Source organism: Nothoprocta perdicaria, unplaced genomic scaffold (genome assembly GCF_003342845.1).
Source record: "Nothoprocta perdicaria isolate Ctin4 unplaced genomic scaffold, notPer1 scaffold_118, whole genome shotgun sequence".
Lineage (NCBI taxonomy): Eukaryota > Metazoa > Chordata > Aves > Tinamiformes > Tinamidae > Nothoprocta > Nothoprocta perdicaria.
This window is the reverse complement of record NW_020454294.1, coordinates 201,672-221,764: the sequence shown is the minus strand read 5'-3', so window position 1 is coordinate 221,764 and position 20,093 is coordinate 201,672. Positions and strand designations below refer to the sequence as shown.

Genomic DNA, 20,093 nt, shown 5'->3' with positions numbered 1-20,093 from the left:
CCGTGCGGGCGGCGGGATGGTGCGGGCGAGCGCGGCGCGGCGCCGAGCAGGCTGAGGGGGGCGGCGGGACGCAGGTGAGGCCGGGCCGGGGAAGGCGGCCCCGGGGGCTCTGCCCGCGGAGCGCCAAGGAGATTCCCCCCGTGCCGCGTTCGCTCGTTCGCGTCTGACTAATTTTATTTATTATTTTTTTCGTCCGCCCAGCGGCTCTTTGTTCCCGGGCTCGATGCCCCTGGGGCTGCCCAGCGCAGCCCGCGCCGCCTGACCTTGGGGTCCGGTGTGTAACCAGCTGTGTCCAGCGATGTTAACTTGATGCTCAGTTGATTGATTTTTTTTTTTTTCCCTCTTTACCGGGGGAAACCCCAGGTTTCCATGGAGGTTACGGGGAGGGGGATGAGCTCTGGTCACGTCTGACCTCGAGCTGTTCGTATGAGTGGGGCGCCGACAGCTCATCGCTGCCCAGCCCTGTGGTGGCTAATGGTGGCCAGGCTGGTATGGTGGTGGTCGGGGTAAAGGTTTTGTCTCCCTTTTGTCTCTAGGGCTTGCAGGTAGGTATGGGTGCAGAGAACAATAGAGCAGGGCTGTATCTGGRTGCAGGTGTTGGATGGAGTTGAGCCTGGAGAGGCTCCTAATCCCATCCCTTCCTTGAAAGGCAACACCAGGTTCACCTGAAGGCAAGATTTAGCTARTCTTTGCCCGGGGAGACTTATGGTCTTTCAGCTCATCTCTTAGGTGGCTTGATGCCTGAGTGTCCCTAGTCAAAGGGAATCGGAGTGCTATTAGTCGTCTTGGTGTGTCAGGAGATGAGGATTTCCTTGCTCTTGGTATCAAACAACTGTTACACCCCATGGCTCTCTACTAAACCCCCCTTCTCCCYAGCCTTCCCATCTCTTGCCCTGCAGACCTCTGACTCTTTAGTCCTTGGGACCTGGTGCGGGTCAGAAGCCACAATGGACCGTGCAAATCGGAGCGGCGTTTGCACCGGTGCCCTGTGCAGCTGCTGAACAAAGCGAGCCACAGCTTAACGCTTGGAGGAATAATGCCTGAAACATGCTGTGAGGCTCCTGAAAAGAATTACTGCYGGAACAGGAATGCTCCGAGTTGGGCTTCTGTGTTAAGCATTAGAGGTGCTTGCAAGAACTGGTAGGAAGCTCGCCTTGTTGGAATATTAATAATCCCATTCATTTGCTTGCTAGCAGAGCTAGAAGATGTGTCCCTCCTGAGTGATGTACAGTCGTTCCTGCACAGTTCAGCTTGTTCAGTGTGCTCTGTGTTAGCTGGCGTGGAATCGTTGTTGGAATCTCATTGTAAGCGATGGAGATAAACAGACCTCGAGCTGTTAGTGCTCTCTGGAGTATGTGCTGCGAGAGCTGCAGCTCCCCAGTTTGCCTCATTGGCTTGGGCAAGGGCATTGTGTAAGATAAAATGAAGGCATTTTTCTTCGCTTGGGCACGGGAGTGGGAGTTGGAGCTCTGCAGTATTGGCTCCTGTGTTGTCTGCTGGCTTTTGTATTTGGTGTGAGGAGTAAAGCCGGGAGCACGCGTTAGTACTCCGGTACCACAGCATTTCATTGCTTGACTTGTGYGTTTTGGCTAAATCTTGGACAAGCTGAAAACCTTTTAATGCAATTTCCCATATCACAGATGAGTTGCAGAACTGAGGACGTCTAGGACTGTCCTGACAGTCCAAACCAGCATAACRGAGCTGGCACTTGGAGGTGTGAAAAGTCATGTTCTGCAAAGCCAGACAGCGATTTGTCTGCAGCTGACCTGCTAATCTCCTGTGATCTCTGCTGTACCAGACACGCAGCCACTTCAGCCTCAGGACAAGTGCCCTCTCTGTGTGGCGGAGGGGTGGTTAGAACAAGAGTATTAATTCAAGTGAGTTAAAAGCCTGATATTCTTCCTTTGTTTCAATAACTTAGGAGAAAAAAAAATGRTCAGAACTCATCTAAGGCAGGAAATGTCTTTTATTAGGAGTTTGTAAGTGAAATTGGCTGGGCAAACCCCTGAAAGCCAACCCTTGGTTTAGCCATGTACAGCTGAGGTGGGAAGTTTATTTTGTTTCAAGCATGTGTCTGCTAGTTCATTAGAGGGTCTGTTCCCTCCTTGTCCCTTTCAAAACTGTTCTGTTGGAAAACTACCAGGATAGGATTCCCTATAAACTGGCTCTCATTAGATTTGACTGCTGACTTCAAACAGGTCTTTGAGCCTCCCAGAGGCAATATTGATTGGGAAGTTATTGTTAGGGCTCACTGTACAGAGAAAGGAAGCAGCCTGGTTCAGAATTGATCCAAGGCAGGCAGCAGGGCTGCTTCACATGGTGACCAGTTTATATTTATTGTCCCTCAGCTTGATGAGTTGCCCATGGGAGTCAATGGCTCTTACTGAGGGGGGCATCATCCAGGGATTCTTCACGTGACCTGTTTGTTGTCTAGACCAGTGCCTAGTATTTAAACCTTTCCTCTTTGCTGAAGATAAACCTGGTTACCTGAAGTTGTGCTGCCTTTGTTGAGAGGGGAGCTGCAGTTATGGGGATTTGCTGTAGGTCAATACAGGCAGAGTAGCTGAAGATGTCTCTAATATCCAAGCTCCTTGATGATTGGTAAGTCTTCTCCAAGCTGAAGACTTGGAGAATGCCAGCAGAGACCTGGGGACAGGAAGCTCCTGCAGCRTGAAACTGGGCAATTCCCCTGCTTCAAGCTAGTAATGGAGTCAAGCCTACTCCAGGACTTGCTGGGTTAGAGCAGCATGTCCAACTTGTCATCATCTGGCTAAGGTTATAACCCTGTGCACAGGTTGTGACTCCTTCAGGCAGGAGGATGGGTGTAGAGACCAATGCAGCACAAATAGCCACTGGTATCTGGACATAAAGCAGTTCACTAAAACCTGGATTACTTCAGCATTAAGTAGAAAGGCTACTGCAAGGTGTTAAACTCTGCTTAAGCAGAGTCAGGGCACCACTGTTCATACACCACTTAATCCAGTCTCTTCAAAGCTAAGTAGGTCTTAAGCCCTTGCTAATCTTCTTTGAAATGTGAACTTGTGCCACTTGTCCTGCAGCARGCTCTGTGTCTGCTCCTCATGTCCTTCTCTCCAGATCCCATTGAATGGGAGGGGAGGGGGGTGTCTAGGTTGGCTTAGGTCTGGTGGATTGGGGTTTCTTGAGCAAAAACACTCTCTCCAAGGTTATTTTTACCTTCTAYAAGTGTAGAACTGTGATTTAGAGCAGTCCTCAGCCTGGGAACGCAGCGCTATTCTAGGATAGGTGAGGATCTGTCTGTATCAGGTCACCACTGCATAGTGCTCGTGTTGTCTGCTGACTAGAATGGAGTAAGTTCTGTTTTGAGAAGGATTTCTCTTAATTTGTTACCTTCTAATTAATGGCTTAAGAACCAACCTTTTAGGGAGCAACTTCCCCTCTAATTTGTTTATGTTCCTAGTCATAGTAGAGATGAAGTAAACTTATTTGGGAGGTAGGGAGGAAGGGAGAATTAAAGGCTTTTCAGTACTGTAGCCATCCTTGGTTGCCTTGGGCTCCTAGTCTCAAATAACATTCCTCTTGATACCTCTCAGGAAGGCATCCTATTTGTAGGCTGTGGTTGTCTTGCAAGCCCAGCTGGAGGTCTCTTTTGGGCTGGATGTGCAATAAGTTCTAGCAGAAGTCAGTCTAAACTGTGGACTTTTTAGAGATGCTGTATTTTGATGCAGATGTAACCAAACAGTGCCCTTTAAATGAGAGTTTTTTCAGCGTCTTGCCGTGGCTGAATGTTCTGAACTGGCCCATGCTGAAGGGGTGAATGAGGTGAATGTAATTTGTATTCACACAGCATGGCAGATGCGTGTCAGCAGGCACTATTAATTTAACTTACACACTATAATCTTAGTACTTTTTAATTACAAAAGTGCATAAGGGATTAGCTTGGAGGAATTGTTGGATATTGTCAGTTTTCTGCTCTCCTTTTGGCAGGAAGGATGGACGAGATAAATGGGTGGCCACTCATCCTGCAAAGAAGAGATGCTTAAGCAGGGAGAGGAGGGAAGACATCTGTAGCTGTTGTTGATGAACAGCATCTAGGTGGCTTTTATTTGAAGCTTGAGCACCTGGTGTGTGTGGCCTGCACTGGATGAAGGTGAATTACTGCAACAGCCCTAAGAGCTCAGGGATGGAGCTGTGGGGAGAATGGAAAAAATGACTCAGTGTGCCCTGAAGGCTCAGCCAGATAATGAAGCTTGTGGTATTGACTCTAATGACCTGTGTGTGTCTCCATGCTGCCAGTGCTGAGATTGTCCTCTGCGTATTTGATCTGTGGGGCTGTCTGYGGTATAGACTTCTAAGAGCTTTCATACAAGAGATGATTCTTCTAGCTGAAGTAGGAAGCATATTTCTGATGGAAATGGTCCAACAACAATGTAGTCAGTTGCATTGCTGCAAGCCCTCTATGTATTGATTGTGTTTAGATGTTWGGGCATGTACAACAATGCTTTTCCAAAGAGGAAATATGCATAGGAACAATAGGACACCGATAGGACCTTAGTTGTGGGGACTGGCACAAATGCCCATGGCTCAAAATGCTCCCTTGGTGGCAAAGGCCCCTTCCTGTGCCCTGTCGTAGGGTGCTGTGGAGGGAGCTCTGTGTCCTGGGGTAGCAAAGTGCTGCTGGGCAGCTTGTTACTGCACTGCACATAGGCAAATGCAAGTAGTGCTTGCATGGCTGCTGTGTGAGTGTGAAAATAGAGCTGAGGAAGGGTGGCACATGTGAGCAGTGCTGCAGGGGTGACACTGGTCTCTGCCCATGAGGTTTTGAGGAGTGGAGCAGAAAGTTTCAGCTGTTTTTCTTGTTACCCCTGTAGCTTGAAGGTAAGTTCTCCCATGAAACTGGGACTGCAATGGCAAAAGCAATTGGGTCTATTTGCAGTCTTGAGACTTTAAGCTCACCACAGCTGTGGTTGCTAGTAACCCACTTCTGAAAACAAGGAGGAGGGTGACCTTAGAGAGCAGCCCTCCACTGCTGCTCTGTGATGAGCCTTATGACTGGCTGCCTTGTGYAACGAGTAGATGCAAGGCCTCAGAGGGGCCTTGCATGCGGCTGAGTGCCGCTCTGGGGCGGCTCAGGGGCTGGCAGGCCCTTGTCTGGAGCAGGGTGGCTGGGAGCAGCCCCATGTCACTGCATGGGGCTCTTGCAGCCTGCCCTGCCTCCCAGGAAGGAGCCCTTGTCTGCTGCTGCGTCACTGCCAGGTTCCTGGTTCAGCACTCCTGGAAACTCCTGAGGCAGTGCAGGGATTAAATACATAACTTTCTGGAAATGGCTGTGTGGTGCAGTGCAGCATAAACATTGTCCTAATGCAGCAGTGCTGCTTCCAGTGCTGTCTGGGCAACAGCCTTTCCTAGTAGAGCCAAGGTGTCCATGGAGGGTGTGATATAACGCAGCTACAAAGCCCCTAGGGCACCAGCTTGGCTCTCTCKGGTTTTGTGTTGTGCCCCATAGGCCTCCCCTTCCCCTGGGCACTTTATTTCTCATGCAAGTAGTTCAGCTCCCCTCTGCRTCCATGCCCAGAGTGGATGGGATTTGTTGCAGTGGTCCTGACACTTCAGTCTGTCTGCTCAGTCCTACTGCTCAACAAACCGCTAGTCTGTGGTGTGGCAGAGAGCAAACTGGTTGGGTTTTATGGCATGTGTGCGTGCCAGGCAGAGCACTAAGCCCTGCTGCTCGTGCAGAGAGCTTGGCAAGGTCTGCTGTGGCTTCAGCTTTGCAATTTGTGGCTGGCATGGAACTTCAAATGGTTGGGAAGAATGAAATGAGATGCATCTGGGATATAGGGATGCATTCCTAAGGATGAGTAGGAAGAGTCTCTACAGGACTGATTGTGTGTTAGGTTGTTTACAGCTTATCCAGTTGAAGCACTAGGTTAATAGGCTATGCAYACCCATGATCATATTGCTGCTTTTTTGCCCTTTCTAGGTCTTGGTTCTGGACTTCCTGCCCTGCAACCTGTGCACACCTCTCCTCAGCTATGAGGAAATCGATAGGATTTCAGGTCTGTGTGGTTGCCTGCAGCATCCTGCTCTTATCACCATGCCTTGCCTCTCAGGACCTGGAGGAGAGGGATATGACAAAGCTCCAGCCTGGCCCATGGGCAGAGAATGGGGTAGAAGATGAAAGGACAAGTCTGTCACATTTGAAAAATATCCTGGACCCCTCTGAGCAAACAGTCCTGGAAGAGCCATTTGGAGTGTCAGCAAAGTCATCTGAGATGCCCTTAAGTGAAGCCTTCACCGTTGAAAGAGAAATACAGCCTGCAAGCCCAAGTCCTGTCTTCCCAAGCAGCCAGAGCCTGAATGTTTACACCCCTGCTGGGGCAGTGAGTGCTACAGAAGGGAAGGAACTTGGTCCCGTGAAGTCAGAGAAGGAGCTGAATGACAATGGTGAGCTCAAGGCCATGCTGACCACAGCTGTGACCACCCTGAGCCCTTCCATGGAGGAGGAACCTGTCAGTGGCCCTGTTAGCCAGACCCCTGTGGAGGATGGTGCTGAAGCAGAGCCTGGCTTTGCCAGTGTCCTGGCAGCTGTCACAGAAAGRGAATTTACTGCATTGGAGAAGGCAGAGAGTAACTTGGACAGTTCAACTGCACCCCAATTCCCCAGTGAGCAAGTTTCCACTTTGCTCCCCAGCACTCCCAGTCTGGAAGTGGCAAGTGACTACTCGGTCACCCCTAGTCCTGAGCCTCAAAGTGTGGACTCGGAAGCTGAAACACCAAGTGCAAACATGGGGAGCCCTCTGCAGATCCTGACTGTRCCAGGACACGTTGCTGCAAACCTCCCTCTTGCACCTACTGAGGCTTCCTTCCCTCTGGAAGCAGGGACGGATGGCAGGCAAGGAGAGCTGCCTGTCACAGCTAGCACTGTCACTGTCCAGCCAACTGACTCTGTGCCAGCTGAYTGGGATGACACAAAACCAGGGAATATAAGTCAAGGGGGAAACCTGCAGCATGAGGAGATGAGAAAGGATCAAGYGGCAGCAGAACCACCTCAAACCCCACAGGGAGATGTGGGGGAGGAAGATKATGTGACAAGAGTGCTGCCATCCCCGGTATCTGCTCCAGCAACCTCTGGCACTGCCAAGGAGAGCAACTCTRCAGCTCTGGTGTCAGCGCAGGGGGAGGAAATGCCAGGAGCCCCCACAGGCCGCAATGATGTTTCTCTCGCTGTGAGCTTGACAGGAATAGACACATCTGATTTAAACTCTCTGGAAAATACAGACATAGCCACAGCAGAGGAAAGGGAAAGCATTGCTCTGTCACTGCCAGAGGCTGCCGTGGTGACAGAGACAAAATTGGATGTCCTTCCTGCTCTGGGAAGCTCACTAGAAGGTAAAACCTTGTCTGTCAACAGAGTTTTTTCTTCAAATGCACATTTGAGACGTGCCTCTGGGAGTCTGTTTTCCCTTCTGGGGGATAAAAAGGGCAAAGGTGGTCTGGATACCTCCAAAGGAGGTAGGATCTCCCCTAGGTGAGGAAGGGCTCTGAAATTCTCTGTTTTATGTAGGTGATAATTCAGCAGGTCACTTAATTTGCATTTCRCTACGGCCCAATGTTCAGCACTTACATAGACAGATCTGCTCCTGTAGGCAGATTTTTTGACTTCTAGATTACATGAATACTTGTCTGTGCTATTTCTTATCAAACTCGAAGAAAATGTTTTTTTAGTAGCAAATAGCAGTGCTGAGACTGGAAAGGTCATGAGGTCATGGTGGCAGAGTCTGGGCATGAAGAATGTATTGAAACCCYATCTGTAGAGACTCAGTCCTCTTCTAATACTGCAGTCAATCAAGTAAACTTAAACTGCCCTATACTACTAAAACAGACTTCAGGTTTGGTGCATATAACTTAACTATTGTATAGGCATCACATCTTGATCAGGCAGGGATGGATCTGCTTTGAAAAGTCCTCTTGTCTCCTATCTAGGAAGGGGGTGTAGCTTCTGATCAACTGAGTACTTGATTACAAGTGGTTGTAATACAACCCCACACATGCTTGTGGAACAGTAAACCCAAAGGTGAAGGTCTTAAATGAGTTTGAAATGCAGTGGTGCACAAGGAAGGATAATTCCTCCTTTGAGGGCTGCATCAATTAGTAYTGGGGGTTACCTGCTAGCTTCAGTCACTTGCAGTCAATGCAGCAGATGTGAAGAAAAAGGCTAGCTGGAAATTCTGGTTAGATCCAGGAGTAGGTAGGCTAGGCTGTCACCAGTAGCCTTGGTGTGACTCAAATCTTGATCTGCTCTGACCATCCTTAGAGAATCCTGGAAGAAGGTCTGTGCAGAGTCTTGTGCTGTTTTCTCTGTAGCAAGTAGTCCCTGAGCTCTGCTCACTGCAGAGCAAAACTGTGGCCAGGCTCTGACTCTGCTCCTGCAAGTGCACGTACCAGGAGGATGAACCTTTACTCCTAGCCCATGGTAGGCTCAGTCTTACCCCACACCCTGCTTACCTGCCTAGATGTCACCTTTAGCCTACTGACTATTCCCACTGTGTCTAAAGCAGGGGGGAGAGAAAATAGAAAAGTCTGTTTGGRTAAGAGTTAGGCAATAGCTTGTTCCAAGCTGACTAGGAGCACTAGGTRTAATTAGGACTTCATTGTACTAATTGCTGGAGTTCTTCAATCTCCACTTCAGGATGCAGTGTTGGGCAAAAGGACAGTTTTCCCTTCTCAACATTCCTAAAGATCCCTTTTCTAAAACAAAAGAAGGAAAATTGTGTGCTGATGCTGCAAATAGACTAATTTACAGGTTAATCTGTAAGCACTTGACTTGTCAGCAGGTTCCCCTTCTCTTCCCTGATGTTGGTGAAATAACAGCATTAAGACTTGYRTGAAAACAAATCCTTCAGTGAACTSCAAGAGCTGATCACTGAGAGCCTGATCTGGCATCCTTGTTTGCTCTGATTGTAGCTTCACACAGCAGGGCTGCAGTGCTCTGATCCTCTGTCATTGCTCACTAGTGGGTCCTCTTGTCCCCAAGGAGCAAGGAATAAAACAAAAGCAGCAGGATCATTCCTGTTAYGTGTTATGGCATTTTTTATGTTGTACTCTTCCAAAAACACTTGGCTAGAACTAGCCAAGTGTGCTCTGGCTCAGGAAGTGTTAATGCATGGTATAATTGTGTGTTCAAACATCTGTTCTGCTCCTCCTTGATAAACTGGCTGTACTGTGAGTTGAGCCTGACACCTGTTCTTGCTGTAGGTGTCACACAGGAGATGACAACAGTTCCCCAGGATCCTGATGCTGCACCATCGGTTGTGATGTTGGCACCTGATGCTACCCAGGGAACTGGAGATGCAAGTCTTCCTTGGGAGGAAAGTGGGAAGGATACCTGGATGCCAGCTGTTTCCAGTGCCACACAGATGTTGACAGCAACTGATGCTGCTTCCACAGCAGAAACTTCAGATGTTGAGGGTAGGATTTAGCTTCAAGCTCTCTGCAGACCTGTTTGTAGAAGATGTGATGCTGCATCCAAAACCAAAATTGATGCTTGTATGTATAGATGCTGGAAGACTTCAGTAAACTTGMATTTTTCTGACTTTTTGAAGGCAAGCTCTTGCTTTGGTAGTACTTTCTGCCCATACASTTGCATGTACTGTGTTGAAATGTGCCAGCAGAGCTTTTTTTAACCCCAGAAAGGCACTGGGGAGATCTCCCCTAAATCTTGTCTGTCTTAACTCAGGTGTCTGGCTGAAGCCTTGTTATTTATCAAACAACTTCTCTGACTTCTGGAGCCACCAGGCACTAGYTGTAAACGGCTAGTGCTTCATCCAAAGGAACAAAACTTCTCTAGGGTGTGGGACCACTAAGTATGAATTTGTAGTGGATTCCATTTAGCTCAAGGGCTTGGAAGCCTGCACAGATATCCACCTCACTTGAGCAGTGGTGGATTCTTGGCTCTCCTGCTTCTTCGGTCACTCTTGTCACTTGAAGCAGTCAGTGACAGCTTAGTGACTCAATGTCACCTTGTCAGGGATGTGCTGGAGACTCTCCCTTTCATAGGAGCTTAGTGAGTTGTCTTAGCCCAAGGCTCTGAGTGCCAGTGTGTTTTTATAGCAGGTACCACTGTAATGACACTGCTGCTGGGGAGCTTTCCTGGTAAGTYGCATATTTCAGGGCATCAAAGAAAAAAGGCTTCAATTTGCATCTTTTCTCTTGGAGTAAAGTTACTCTGTAGGGGAACAAAGGCTTTTCCAATAGTTTCCACTAATTAATCTGCTTCTGGGATTTAATTATGATTTCAGTTAACTTTTATTTCTGCAATAAAGGGATCTGTCACTTGGTTCAGAACTTGATCAGTGTCTCAGTGCTCTGATCTTGCTGTGGGGTAGTGACTAGCAGCCCTCAAAGCCCTGGAAGTCAGAAGTTGGCTGTTTTCTCGTTAAGGGGGACCTCCTGTGCTGGCTGTCCTGGAAGGAAAGCTTTTTATTACAGTAGTCACACCTAATCTTAGAAGGATCAGGAGTTTAATAGGTTCTTTCAAAGCTGTACTTTTAATTAAGGAGTTCAGTTTCTTAATGGTTTTAATATTGCATTGCCAAGCTGCTGCTTTCCGTCTTCCCTAGATTTCACAGATGTGATCCCAGACACCAGTGAAAAGGCTGTTCCACCTCCTGGTGATTACTCTGCTACCCAGTCTGGACAGACAGAGGAGCCACCCAGCAGAACAGTGGTGCTGGTGACACCAGCATCAATGGCTTCTGTGAGGAGGACAGCTCTTCCATCCGTGAGGAAGATCAGTACGGCTGTGACCTACGGGCTGGACCGGCTGGAGTCAGAAGGTACCAGTTAYGCCAAGGCTAAAAGGCAGGCAGCTTGATGTGGAGTGGCACACTTGGCAGTGTGAACTTACCAAATGGTCTGTGTGGCACAGTTATGTGCATGTTACTGTGCATGTGGTTATATATGTTGTGGTCAATAAAGATGTTGGATGACCTGCCTGCTTTCTGGGGGTACAGGAGGTTAGCAGTAAAAAGTGTCCTTGAGATACTTAGACAAGTGGGAAACATGTGGAGAGCCCTTGCCGTGGCTGTTGAACTCCTCTCCCCAAGCAAATGCAAAGGGGTGTTCAGCATGAGGTGGGTGTGTCAATGTGCAGCTGACTCAACACCTTGCCAACACATGTGCTATCCTATTGTCACTCCCCAGGTGATAATGCTGGGAGCAGGCAGAGATCCCCTTGGAGCTGCTCTTCCAAATTGGTGCTGCCTGACAAGCTGCTCTCCAGCGCTGGCTCCTCTAGTCTTGTCTCACATTGTGGGTTCCCTTTTTCTGTTAAGCTCCTCTCACTTTTGTTCATTTTCTTCTCTTGGTTTATGTTTCCACACMACCAATTTTCACATAGTTAATACTTGATGATGCCACTTCTGTCTAAGCAAACCTCTGTCCGAAGAGGTGTAGGAGAAGCAGAGGCTCCTCTGGAGTTAGCCTGCAGCCCTGATTCAGTACCTCTTCAGCTCACTCATAACTCTCCTKCAGAGAACTGCTTCACTCCTGCATCTTGTTCTTACTTAAGCATTTTCATGCTTGCCTGTCCAGCCATGATTTTTGTACTCTAGTGTTTAGGTTGTTTCTTCTTGCCAGAGATTAATCTTTCTGCCTGCTTTGTGCATCTTCCTTTATCTTGACCTTCTCTTCCCTTTGTATCTTACTGCACAGGTTGGCAGCCCTCCAGGGGTGGCATGCCAGATGGTATTTTTCCTTTTGATGGGAGGTGGGGTGCCATAGACAACAGCTAATCAGCATCTTTTCTCTGTGTGAAGCAATAACTCCTAACTCCAGTGAAGTTTAGAGGTCAGCAGAAACTGGGAGCTCTCCCTGCTGTGTGAGATGGTGCAGCTCCTGTTGGCTTCCTGCACACTTGAACTGCCATTAGTTCTCTTTGCCACAAGTTCAGCATGTAACTTGTCCTAACAAATCTTCTAGCAGTGCGAGGATGTGGTGCTCATGGTGAGGAGAGGGAGCAAGCACAGAGGAGAGAAGTGGTCTCATATCATATCCTTCTTGCTAAGCAGGGATGGCACAGGAGGCTGAGCTGCTTCTGAGCCCTTTGGGATTTCCTTTGGATGCCTGGCTATCTGTAGTGGAAGATAAGAGGGATTTTTATTTCAACTGAGAATTTGCCTTTCTCCCTAGTTAATAAGGCTTTCTGCACTCGAGTTTGAATCCATATCCTTCTATTCAAAGTCCACTATATATTTTGTGAGTTCCTATATAATTCTCTTTTATGTAGCCATAGGCCTGGCTCTTCTGGTCCTGAATAGTCCCTGAGCTCCTTAAAGACAGACATAGGCTGTAGGAAGGAGCAGGTTTCCTTAGTGATGATCCTCAGCTGGAAGGCTGTGGGTCTCCTTGCTCTAGTATATGGCTCTGCAGGTGCCTGTCACACAAGAGTCATGRTGTTCTCTGAGTTACTCTGTGGTTTTTGGGCAACTGGCTCTTGTTTTTTAGCAACAGATCTTGAGAATTTTTTTCTCAATTTAGACTTTCTGGAATAGGGATCCAGAAACTCCAAGTGTCAGGAATTGCTAGTGCCACCAGTTTAAACCTTATAAAACAGGGCAATACCACTGGGGACAAGCTTTCTGCCTGGGGATGGTGCTGCCCCAATTAAGCACAGAAGAAGCATATGAGCTGCAGCTCTACTTTGTAACATCTTCCTCTGCCTATTGGCAGTCAGGGTACCTTACCTATATAGTAGTGACCCTTGAATGTCAAGTTGCCATTTCCTTCCCACCCCTCAAAGTTATAGTTAATGCTCAATTCCTCTGCCAAAATACCTAGATACTTCCAGAGACTAGATGCCTGAGAGCTTTTCTGTGAAGAAGCACCTTGTGTAGGATGCACTGAGATTGAGTCCAGGGTGCCCAAGCTCTTGGGGGATGCCAGGTCTGCCATGGCCTTGTGGGTGACTGTGGAGCTTCTCATCCTGCCTCTCTGCAGGGGGCATGTGCCTTGCTGACCAGTGAGGGAAATGCAGGGAGCTGAGTAGCCCCAAGCAAGGCTGTAGAGCTGGCTGAGGCCTGCTGACTTGCCTTGTTAAGGGCCTGGCTCATCATTAAATGGAAACTCCTGCTGTTCTGCTAGCTCTGTTTCTTGGGGACCATCTGTGCCAGACTGCCTGTGGTTAATTGCATCAGTATATTCACCTGCCTTGCTTGGATGCAGAACTGTTTTCAAAACCAAATCAAACTGCACAGACAAACATGAGATGCTTTGAGTCTCTCTAGACAAGCTTATCCTCATCTCTAGTGGACTCTGGGGAGATTAGCTGGTACCCTCAGTATCTTTGTATGTTGGCTGTTCAGTGAGACTGCTTCTACTTGCCCTTTCTTGCCAGAGAAATATTAGAAATCCTATAAAGGGATTATAGGATATGGGAACAGGACACAGCAAGGGACTAGTCTCACTTGTCTAGGACATGTCTGTCTTTTGTTCATATCCAGAATTTGGGTGTCTCTAGCAAACCTTTCTGGACASCCGAAAAGCTCTACAAAGAGCATGGGTGCTAAACATGTAGTTACCTAATTCAGTTTGTGTACTGAGCACTACCATGTGAGTCTCTTAATGTGTTCTTTAAAGGGCTCTATTCAGAGTAATAACGTTCCTCTTAGAGTAGAAATGTCTTTGCCATAACATCAGCTATGGTAGGTATGGTTAGATGTGGCTGTGCTCCTTGGATACAGATGAATTTGGTAGTTATAACTGTGAAATGATGCCCTGCATCCATGCCCTCTTCTGCAAGATCCCTGCAGTGCCCTGCCAGTACAGGAGCTGCTGCCTCCCCTCAGCTATTGCTCCCTTCTGCCTTTCATACACGACCCAGTCCTGGGGCTACTGGGGATGAATAGAAGGTAGATTAGTGCATGTCCTGTGAAGGTCACATTCTCAAGGGTATCTGCTAGGGCAGGACTAACCTGCTCCTGGTAGTGATGCCAGCCCCAAACATCACAGCTTGGGTCAAAAAACAGTTCAGCATGAGCAGCTCACCCAATTCATTCAGCTGAAAGTGGTGACTATGGAGTGAGTGTCCTAGGATGGAGAAGAGGAAGGCATCTCTGCCTTCATCATGCAGTGCTAAATCTTGCCTCTTTGGTGTGCCCAATAGAGGACAGTGCTGACTATGTTTCCAGCCTGGCTGGATGCAGCAGTAACAGCAGCTTGGGGGTGTACTTGTTTCAACACACTAGTTAGGGAAGCTCTTCAGCTCTTGGAACCCTGTTTACTGGGCTCGCTGCCTCCAGCCTTGTCAGGAAAACCAATAAAAGCTCTAGATTCTATATTTACTGCAGCTAAGTAAACCCTAGTGTACCCCTTTTGACACAAAAATGGGAGTTAGAAACTCTACTTGCGTTTTGGGATGGAAAGAAGAACAAATTCTGGTTCTTTCTCCTCTTAGAGGGATTTTTTCTGATCCACTGGTGAGGTAGGCTGTGGTGAGAACTATTCTGCTAGACTGGTGTGCCCAAAATGGGTTGTTAAAGTGATTGGAGTGGGCTATGGGGGAGAATTGATTAGTGGCCTCTCTTAACTTTTTTGGGCACATTAGCAGAATCCATTACAGCAGTGCCTTCCTAAGGAACGAAGACTGAAGACAACTTTGGAAAAATCTTCTCAGATGTTGATATCTGTGGAGTGTGAAGGTCCTGTCCCTCCTTTACCTGTACCTGGAGCTGGGGAAGCTGTTTAGGTAGCTCCAGCTTTCAAGTAGGCTGTTGGATGTGGAAGGTGTTTTTTTGGCTTCATGGAAGTGGACGGTGCTCTACCTGTGGAATGGTGTCAGGAACAGGAAGTGTCTCTGAGAATGGGTAGTTTAAAGCAAGCTGCTTGAGCAGGTGAGCTGAGAGCCATGTAGCTCTTGTGGTGTTTTTGTCTTYGATTAATCAGGCTGGCTCTCAACATGCAGCTGGTTGAAGCTTCTTCTTTGGGGCAGAGGAGCTGGGAAGGAATATTAGGGAACTAAGATACAGCCAAAGGCTATGTCGTAAAGTGTGAGCCTGGTTAAGTGTGGGTATAGTTGTTATTACTCAGTCTTGACTTGCAGCTAAACTCCTGAGTAAAGATAGCTTTATCTTGATTCTCCCAGCAGTGGAAATATTAAATATAGTTGAAGACTGTTAGGGAARTGCAGGGGGCAGGATTGGATCTGTTCTCTGGTGTGTTTTATTTTGATGGCAACAAGGCGAGCTAGCTTCAGATGCAGGAATGGGCCTTGGGCAGGGGGAAGGTGCATCCCTGGGTACTATAGCACACAGCCCTGAACAGCTCTAGCAGCTTCCAGCCCAAGTCAGAAGCCACTGCAGTCATTGCAGGATTCTGTGTTGTTTGCCTTGCAGCTGCTGTGTAGGATGACACAGAGGGGCTTGCAGTGCTCTGCCCTGCACTGTGCATGCAGTGGGCTGCACAGAGCTGGAACTGACCTCAGGATCAGCAAATACAGTGTTTATCTGCACAAAGACATCTCACAGAACCCTGGTTGCAGGTTCAAAGCTATTTTGYTCTTTCTACTCTCAAAGACTTCAGATTTTCCAGCACTGGTCTAAGGCTTTAAATTTTCCAGCCCTAGTGTATTCATGGTGTGTTAGTGATGCTGACTTGTATCTCTGGGTTTCAGCAGTTTGTGTTGCTCTGACCTGTGTGTTCACATTTCTTCCAGAGCACCAATGGAAGGAAACTGCTGTTTAACTGATCTTCCCTGCTCACTTTAGAGTTGTGTGCTCCACCTTGGCTTCAACCCTCTTTGTACGTGGGCATCTGAGCGGTGTGTAATACAGGATGTGGCTGCATTTTTTTCAAAAGGGACTTCAGAGCTTAAAAGCACTTGATCCTTCAAAAAGAAATAACCATTTAAACTTTTCCACCTGTGTCACAGCACAGGGAAACTCATTTTTTGGAAATAAATAACACTTTTTATTGAAAATCAGGGCTCCGAGCAAGACTGTGTGGTTTAGATCCTGATTATATGGATTAATCTCTGCCTCATTGAATCTCTACAACCCCATTAAAAACTTAAATGAGGTTGCTGTGGTGTAAACAAGGAGGACACTTAGCCCAGGCTGGTTAAGTAGTCCAATACTATAATTCCTCAGCAGCTCTCTGGATGTCAACGAAACTGACAGGAACCAGAGGATGTAAAACAGAGCTTGTACAGAATTAAATGGTCTTGGTCCACGCTTCCTATTGCTTTGCTTGCTGCTGTCACTGCAAAAGAGGAGCTGCCCTCCCTTTTTCATATGCAAGAGAAGCTTGGCTTCTTTTTCATTTGTTTTTATAGCAGATGTTGCTACATCCCTGGCTTTCTTGCCTTGTAGCAGGTCTCTGTCCTGGCAACTTCCAGTGAGAAGGAGTCRGGAAAGCTGCATGACTGAAGGCTGCATCAAAAGCAAAGCCCTCTTGTGCCTTTCCAGAGCGGTACTTGACTGAAGACAGCATCTCTGCTGCCAAATCTGGTGACAACTTGTCTTGTTCCAGGCCATCTATGAGTTGAGGAGCGTGAAAGCCCCTAAAGGTTTGAGGACTCTGGTCAAGTGCTTGAAGGTGTTAGGCTAATTAAAGGATGGCTAGGGAGAACCAGGAAGCAGCTTGCTGGGCTCAGCCTTGTTGATGCTGTCCTGCAAAGTGAGGCAGAAGGTGCTCCAACCATCCTGCTTAGCAACAGATGCACTAGCAGCTCTGAAGAAATTTTGTGTTCATTTTAATTATAAAGTGGCTGAGAACGCTGAGCAAACAGGCTGCGCTCTAGGGATTTCCAGCTCAAATACTGTATCTGTGTTCTTAAAAGCGACTGCTGTAAGAGTCGCTAAGTGCTGTTCAAAGCATCGTTGCAGTCTGTCCCAGTTGTGTAGGATTTGAGGCAGAGGTGAGCAGCTTTCCACTTCTGCACCAAGAGGAACTTCTTGAAGTTATCTGAAGCTTTTTAATGTTTATCTAAACACTTGGTCTTGATTTCTGCCTGGCCTTCAGCAGGTTATCTGGCCCCTAGTCTAATGTCCTCCAGTTGCTGTTCTGGCCACGCTATTCTTGCGTCTTTAACTGGTGTCTCATTTGTCCAAAAAACTACTACATTTAATGAACTAAAAGTTCACTGCTTTTCTGTGCTCAGTTTCTGGCTTAAAGCAGAACTCCCACGTTTGCTGTTGTAGGGTAATTGGACTCTTGGTGGTGTCTTTTAATGGAAACTGTTTAATCCCTGCAGCCCTCTGGGGAGCTGGAGGAGTTGAGATAAGCAGGGCTGTGGCAGCTGCTTCTGGAGGCTCTGCGAGGAGCATTTCTGAACTGCTGGTGTTTGGAGTCACTCAATATGTGGGGGATAATGCTGTTTATAGGGCTTCTRTGGGGAGCCTTGAGTGTTGGAAGCAGGACAAATGGTGCTGCAAACTGCTTGAGGCCTTTCTAAAGCTGTGGAGCATGAGCTTCTCGCCTCTGCTTCTTACCAGATAGTGTAGGGGGTGTGTGTGGGTTTTTATTATTATTTTTATTATTTAATAAAAAGCTGTCTCCACTCTAGCAGGAAGGTCTCGGTACATTTTCTCCTGGCCACCACCAACTCTCTGGACCATCTGGCAGTAAGGACAGGCCAGCATGGGCCTCCTATGAAAACACATCAGGAGTACCAATGGTCTTTAAGGACAGTAAGGGCTGTAAGAATGGGATCAAGGATGAAGTATGAGCACTAACTAGGAAAGGGTTGGGTTGGCTAATATTCTTCCTGTCTCCTTATAGGACCCAGACTAACCTAAGTGCCCTSGAGACTCTTGCCCATAACAGGTCCCTCCCTTAACCTCTAGTCTGTAGTGGATCTGTACTCATGAGCAAAGTGAGACTTTAATGTTTTTTTCACCTCCAGGGCTGTTAGTTGGTCCTTTCCCAGGAGGTATGGTTGGATTAGATACTTCTCAAACATTTAAAAAGGCTAACTTTCCATAAGTAAAACCTGCATCTGCCTTAGTCTGTCTTAACCTTGCAGGTTATATTATGGCATTAGTATCTGCATGAATCTAATGTGATAAATTGCCTCTTGTCATCACAGAATATTCAAGGTTGGAAGGGACCTCTAGRGATCATCTAGKCCAACCTTCCTGCTCAAGCAGGCACACCTACAGCGTGTGGCACAGGGTGGCATCCAGGCGGGTTTTGAAGACCTCCAGAGAAGGACTCCACAACCTCCCTGGGCAGCCTGTTCCACTGCKCTGTYACCCTMACAGTAAAGAAGTTGCTCCTCACCTGGAGATTGAGCTTCCTGTGTTTCAGCTTATGTCCTATTACTGGCTGCCAGTGAAAACAGCTTGTAGACTTTTGTCATTTTTTTTGTTGACCAGTTCAACAACTGTGGGCCTTGGCTTAGAGGAGCTGTTCTGCAGCAACCAGGGAGCTAATTTGTTATAATCAAGGCGGTCTGTGCTGGACTATCCTAAGCTCTGTCTACCCCCACCATTGCTAAMCCTGCTGCTTCATGCTATGTTTTTAGCCTGGCTCAGTATGTAAGTGATTTGGGGTGAACGCAGCTGGAAATGCAGCTCACCGGAGTGAGTGTTTCTGTGCTTAATACTGACCCCTGAGTCGCTACTGGAATCTTTTGCCTTTTTCGAAAGCTGTTTGGTGTCTGGTCCCCTGTGGTCAGAGATGAGCCAGGATTGAATGAGCAAGTGTGAATCTCCTCAGGTGCAGGGGGAAGAGGTTAGGATCAGAATCCAAATTTCTATTTTTACTGTTTTGCTGATATCTTAGAGCCCTCTGCTGGAGAGTAATTTCTACAGAGTTTGGCTTTTTGGCAAGCAGAGACTGAAGACATCAGAAGCTCAAGAGAAACAGCAGAAACTCTCCTCCTCCTGTGGGCAGGAGAGTTACTTTCTTGTTCTAGACACAGCAAGAATTTTCTTCCTCTGCCAAGGGAAAACTCTGGACTTTGAACTTCCACTTCTCCTGAAACTGGTAGGCAGTACCATTGCTCAGAGTGATAGTGCTTTTTAGATGGATGGTCTCAGAAGTCTGGATGATCTGCTGGGRCTATATTAAATGAGTTAGTTGTTCTCAGCTTCATTCAACTGATGAATGATTCCCAATGCTCCCTTTGCCCATCTGGATACTGAGTGCTTCCTGCAAAGGCCACGTGTGTCTGACTCCTGCCAAAGTCCTTTGGCAAAGCACTCAAGGCTCCATATACTGATCCCAGGAACCTTTACGTGTAGCTTAAGGCAGTCTTACCAYGATAATTTTACATACTTTCTGTTCTCTTTGCTAAGTGGGTACRTCTGCCCAGCATGGTATGGTGCTCTGCTTGCTGCCAGAAAGCTGTCTGGGCAAGACTGGAACCTCTCTATGTTCCTATCAGCCATTTCTTTCCAAGATAGGTTCTGTCACAAGCAATTACTCTCCTGGCAGCATTTTGGAAATGTCAGATGGTGACATTACTGAGTAAATCATGTGGAAGAAACAGATTAATAATAGAAGAGATGGGTCCTAGAAAGGCCTTCCTCTCTTGACAAGCAGCTATGATAGTAAAGCAGTGTACAGCAAATGCCTGTGCTCGCAGCACTGGAATTGCACTGGGAGAAAGCAGTGGCAGAGACTTCTGACAAGAGAAGGTGGACCCAGAAGCCTTCTCCTTAGTCCTATCTTTATTTATCCACCTCTGCTGCTTCATACAGGTATGAAGTGGATGAAGGTACRAGATGAACTGTAGTCTGTGGGGTGTGTGGTGTGCTACCTTTTAGGCAGGGTTGTTCCAGTATGCTGAAGGATAAAAGAAATTGCTGCCTTGGAGTGCCTAGCCCGTGTGAAAATGGGTGCTAGTTTCCAATCCTTGATGCAGAGTCTGTTGGAGAGGTTGGGACTAACTTCYCAACACTTCATTTTCCTGCCACAGCAAAGCTGTGGTGAGGCACAACCTAAAGATGCTTGACTGAGTGTGCCCTCAAGCATGAGTGAGCAGTGTGCCCTCGTGGCCAAGAAGGCCAATGGGATCCCGGCTGCATCAGGAGGAGTGTTGCCAGCAGGTCAAGGGAGGTGATTCTGCCCCTCTACTCAGCTCTGGTGAGGCCGCACCTGGAGCACTGTGTGCA

General features: G+C 47.6%; 1 protein-coding gene across 2 annotated transcripts in view; it reads left to right on the top strand.

Moving 5' to 3' along the window:
- The window catches only part of ARMH4 (armadillo-like helical domain containing 4), a 61,523-nt gene that overhangs the window by 1,135 nt on the left and 40,295 nt on the right, over positions 1-20,093 (top strand). The window contains exons 1-5 of one of the 2 annotated variants that reach the window (XM_026053755.1): positions 970-1,140; positions 1,641-1,877; positions 5,960-7,368; positions 9,235-9,447; positions 10,599-10,814. In XM_026053755.1, the coding sequence (XP_025909540.1) occupies positions 6,012-7,368; positions 9,235-9,447; positions 10,599-10,814 (1,786 nt within the window). In that variant the 5' untranslated portion in view covers positions 970-1,140; positions 1,641-1,877; positions 5,960-6,011. Of the gene's footprint in view, positions 1-969; positions 1,141-1,640; positions 1,878-5,959; positions 7,369-9,234; positions 9,448-10,598; positions 10,815-20,093 lie in introns of those variants that run through there. The other variant, XM_026053754.1, reaches the window with a different exon arrangement.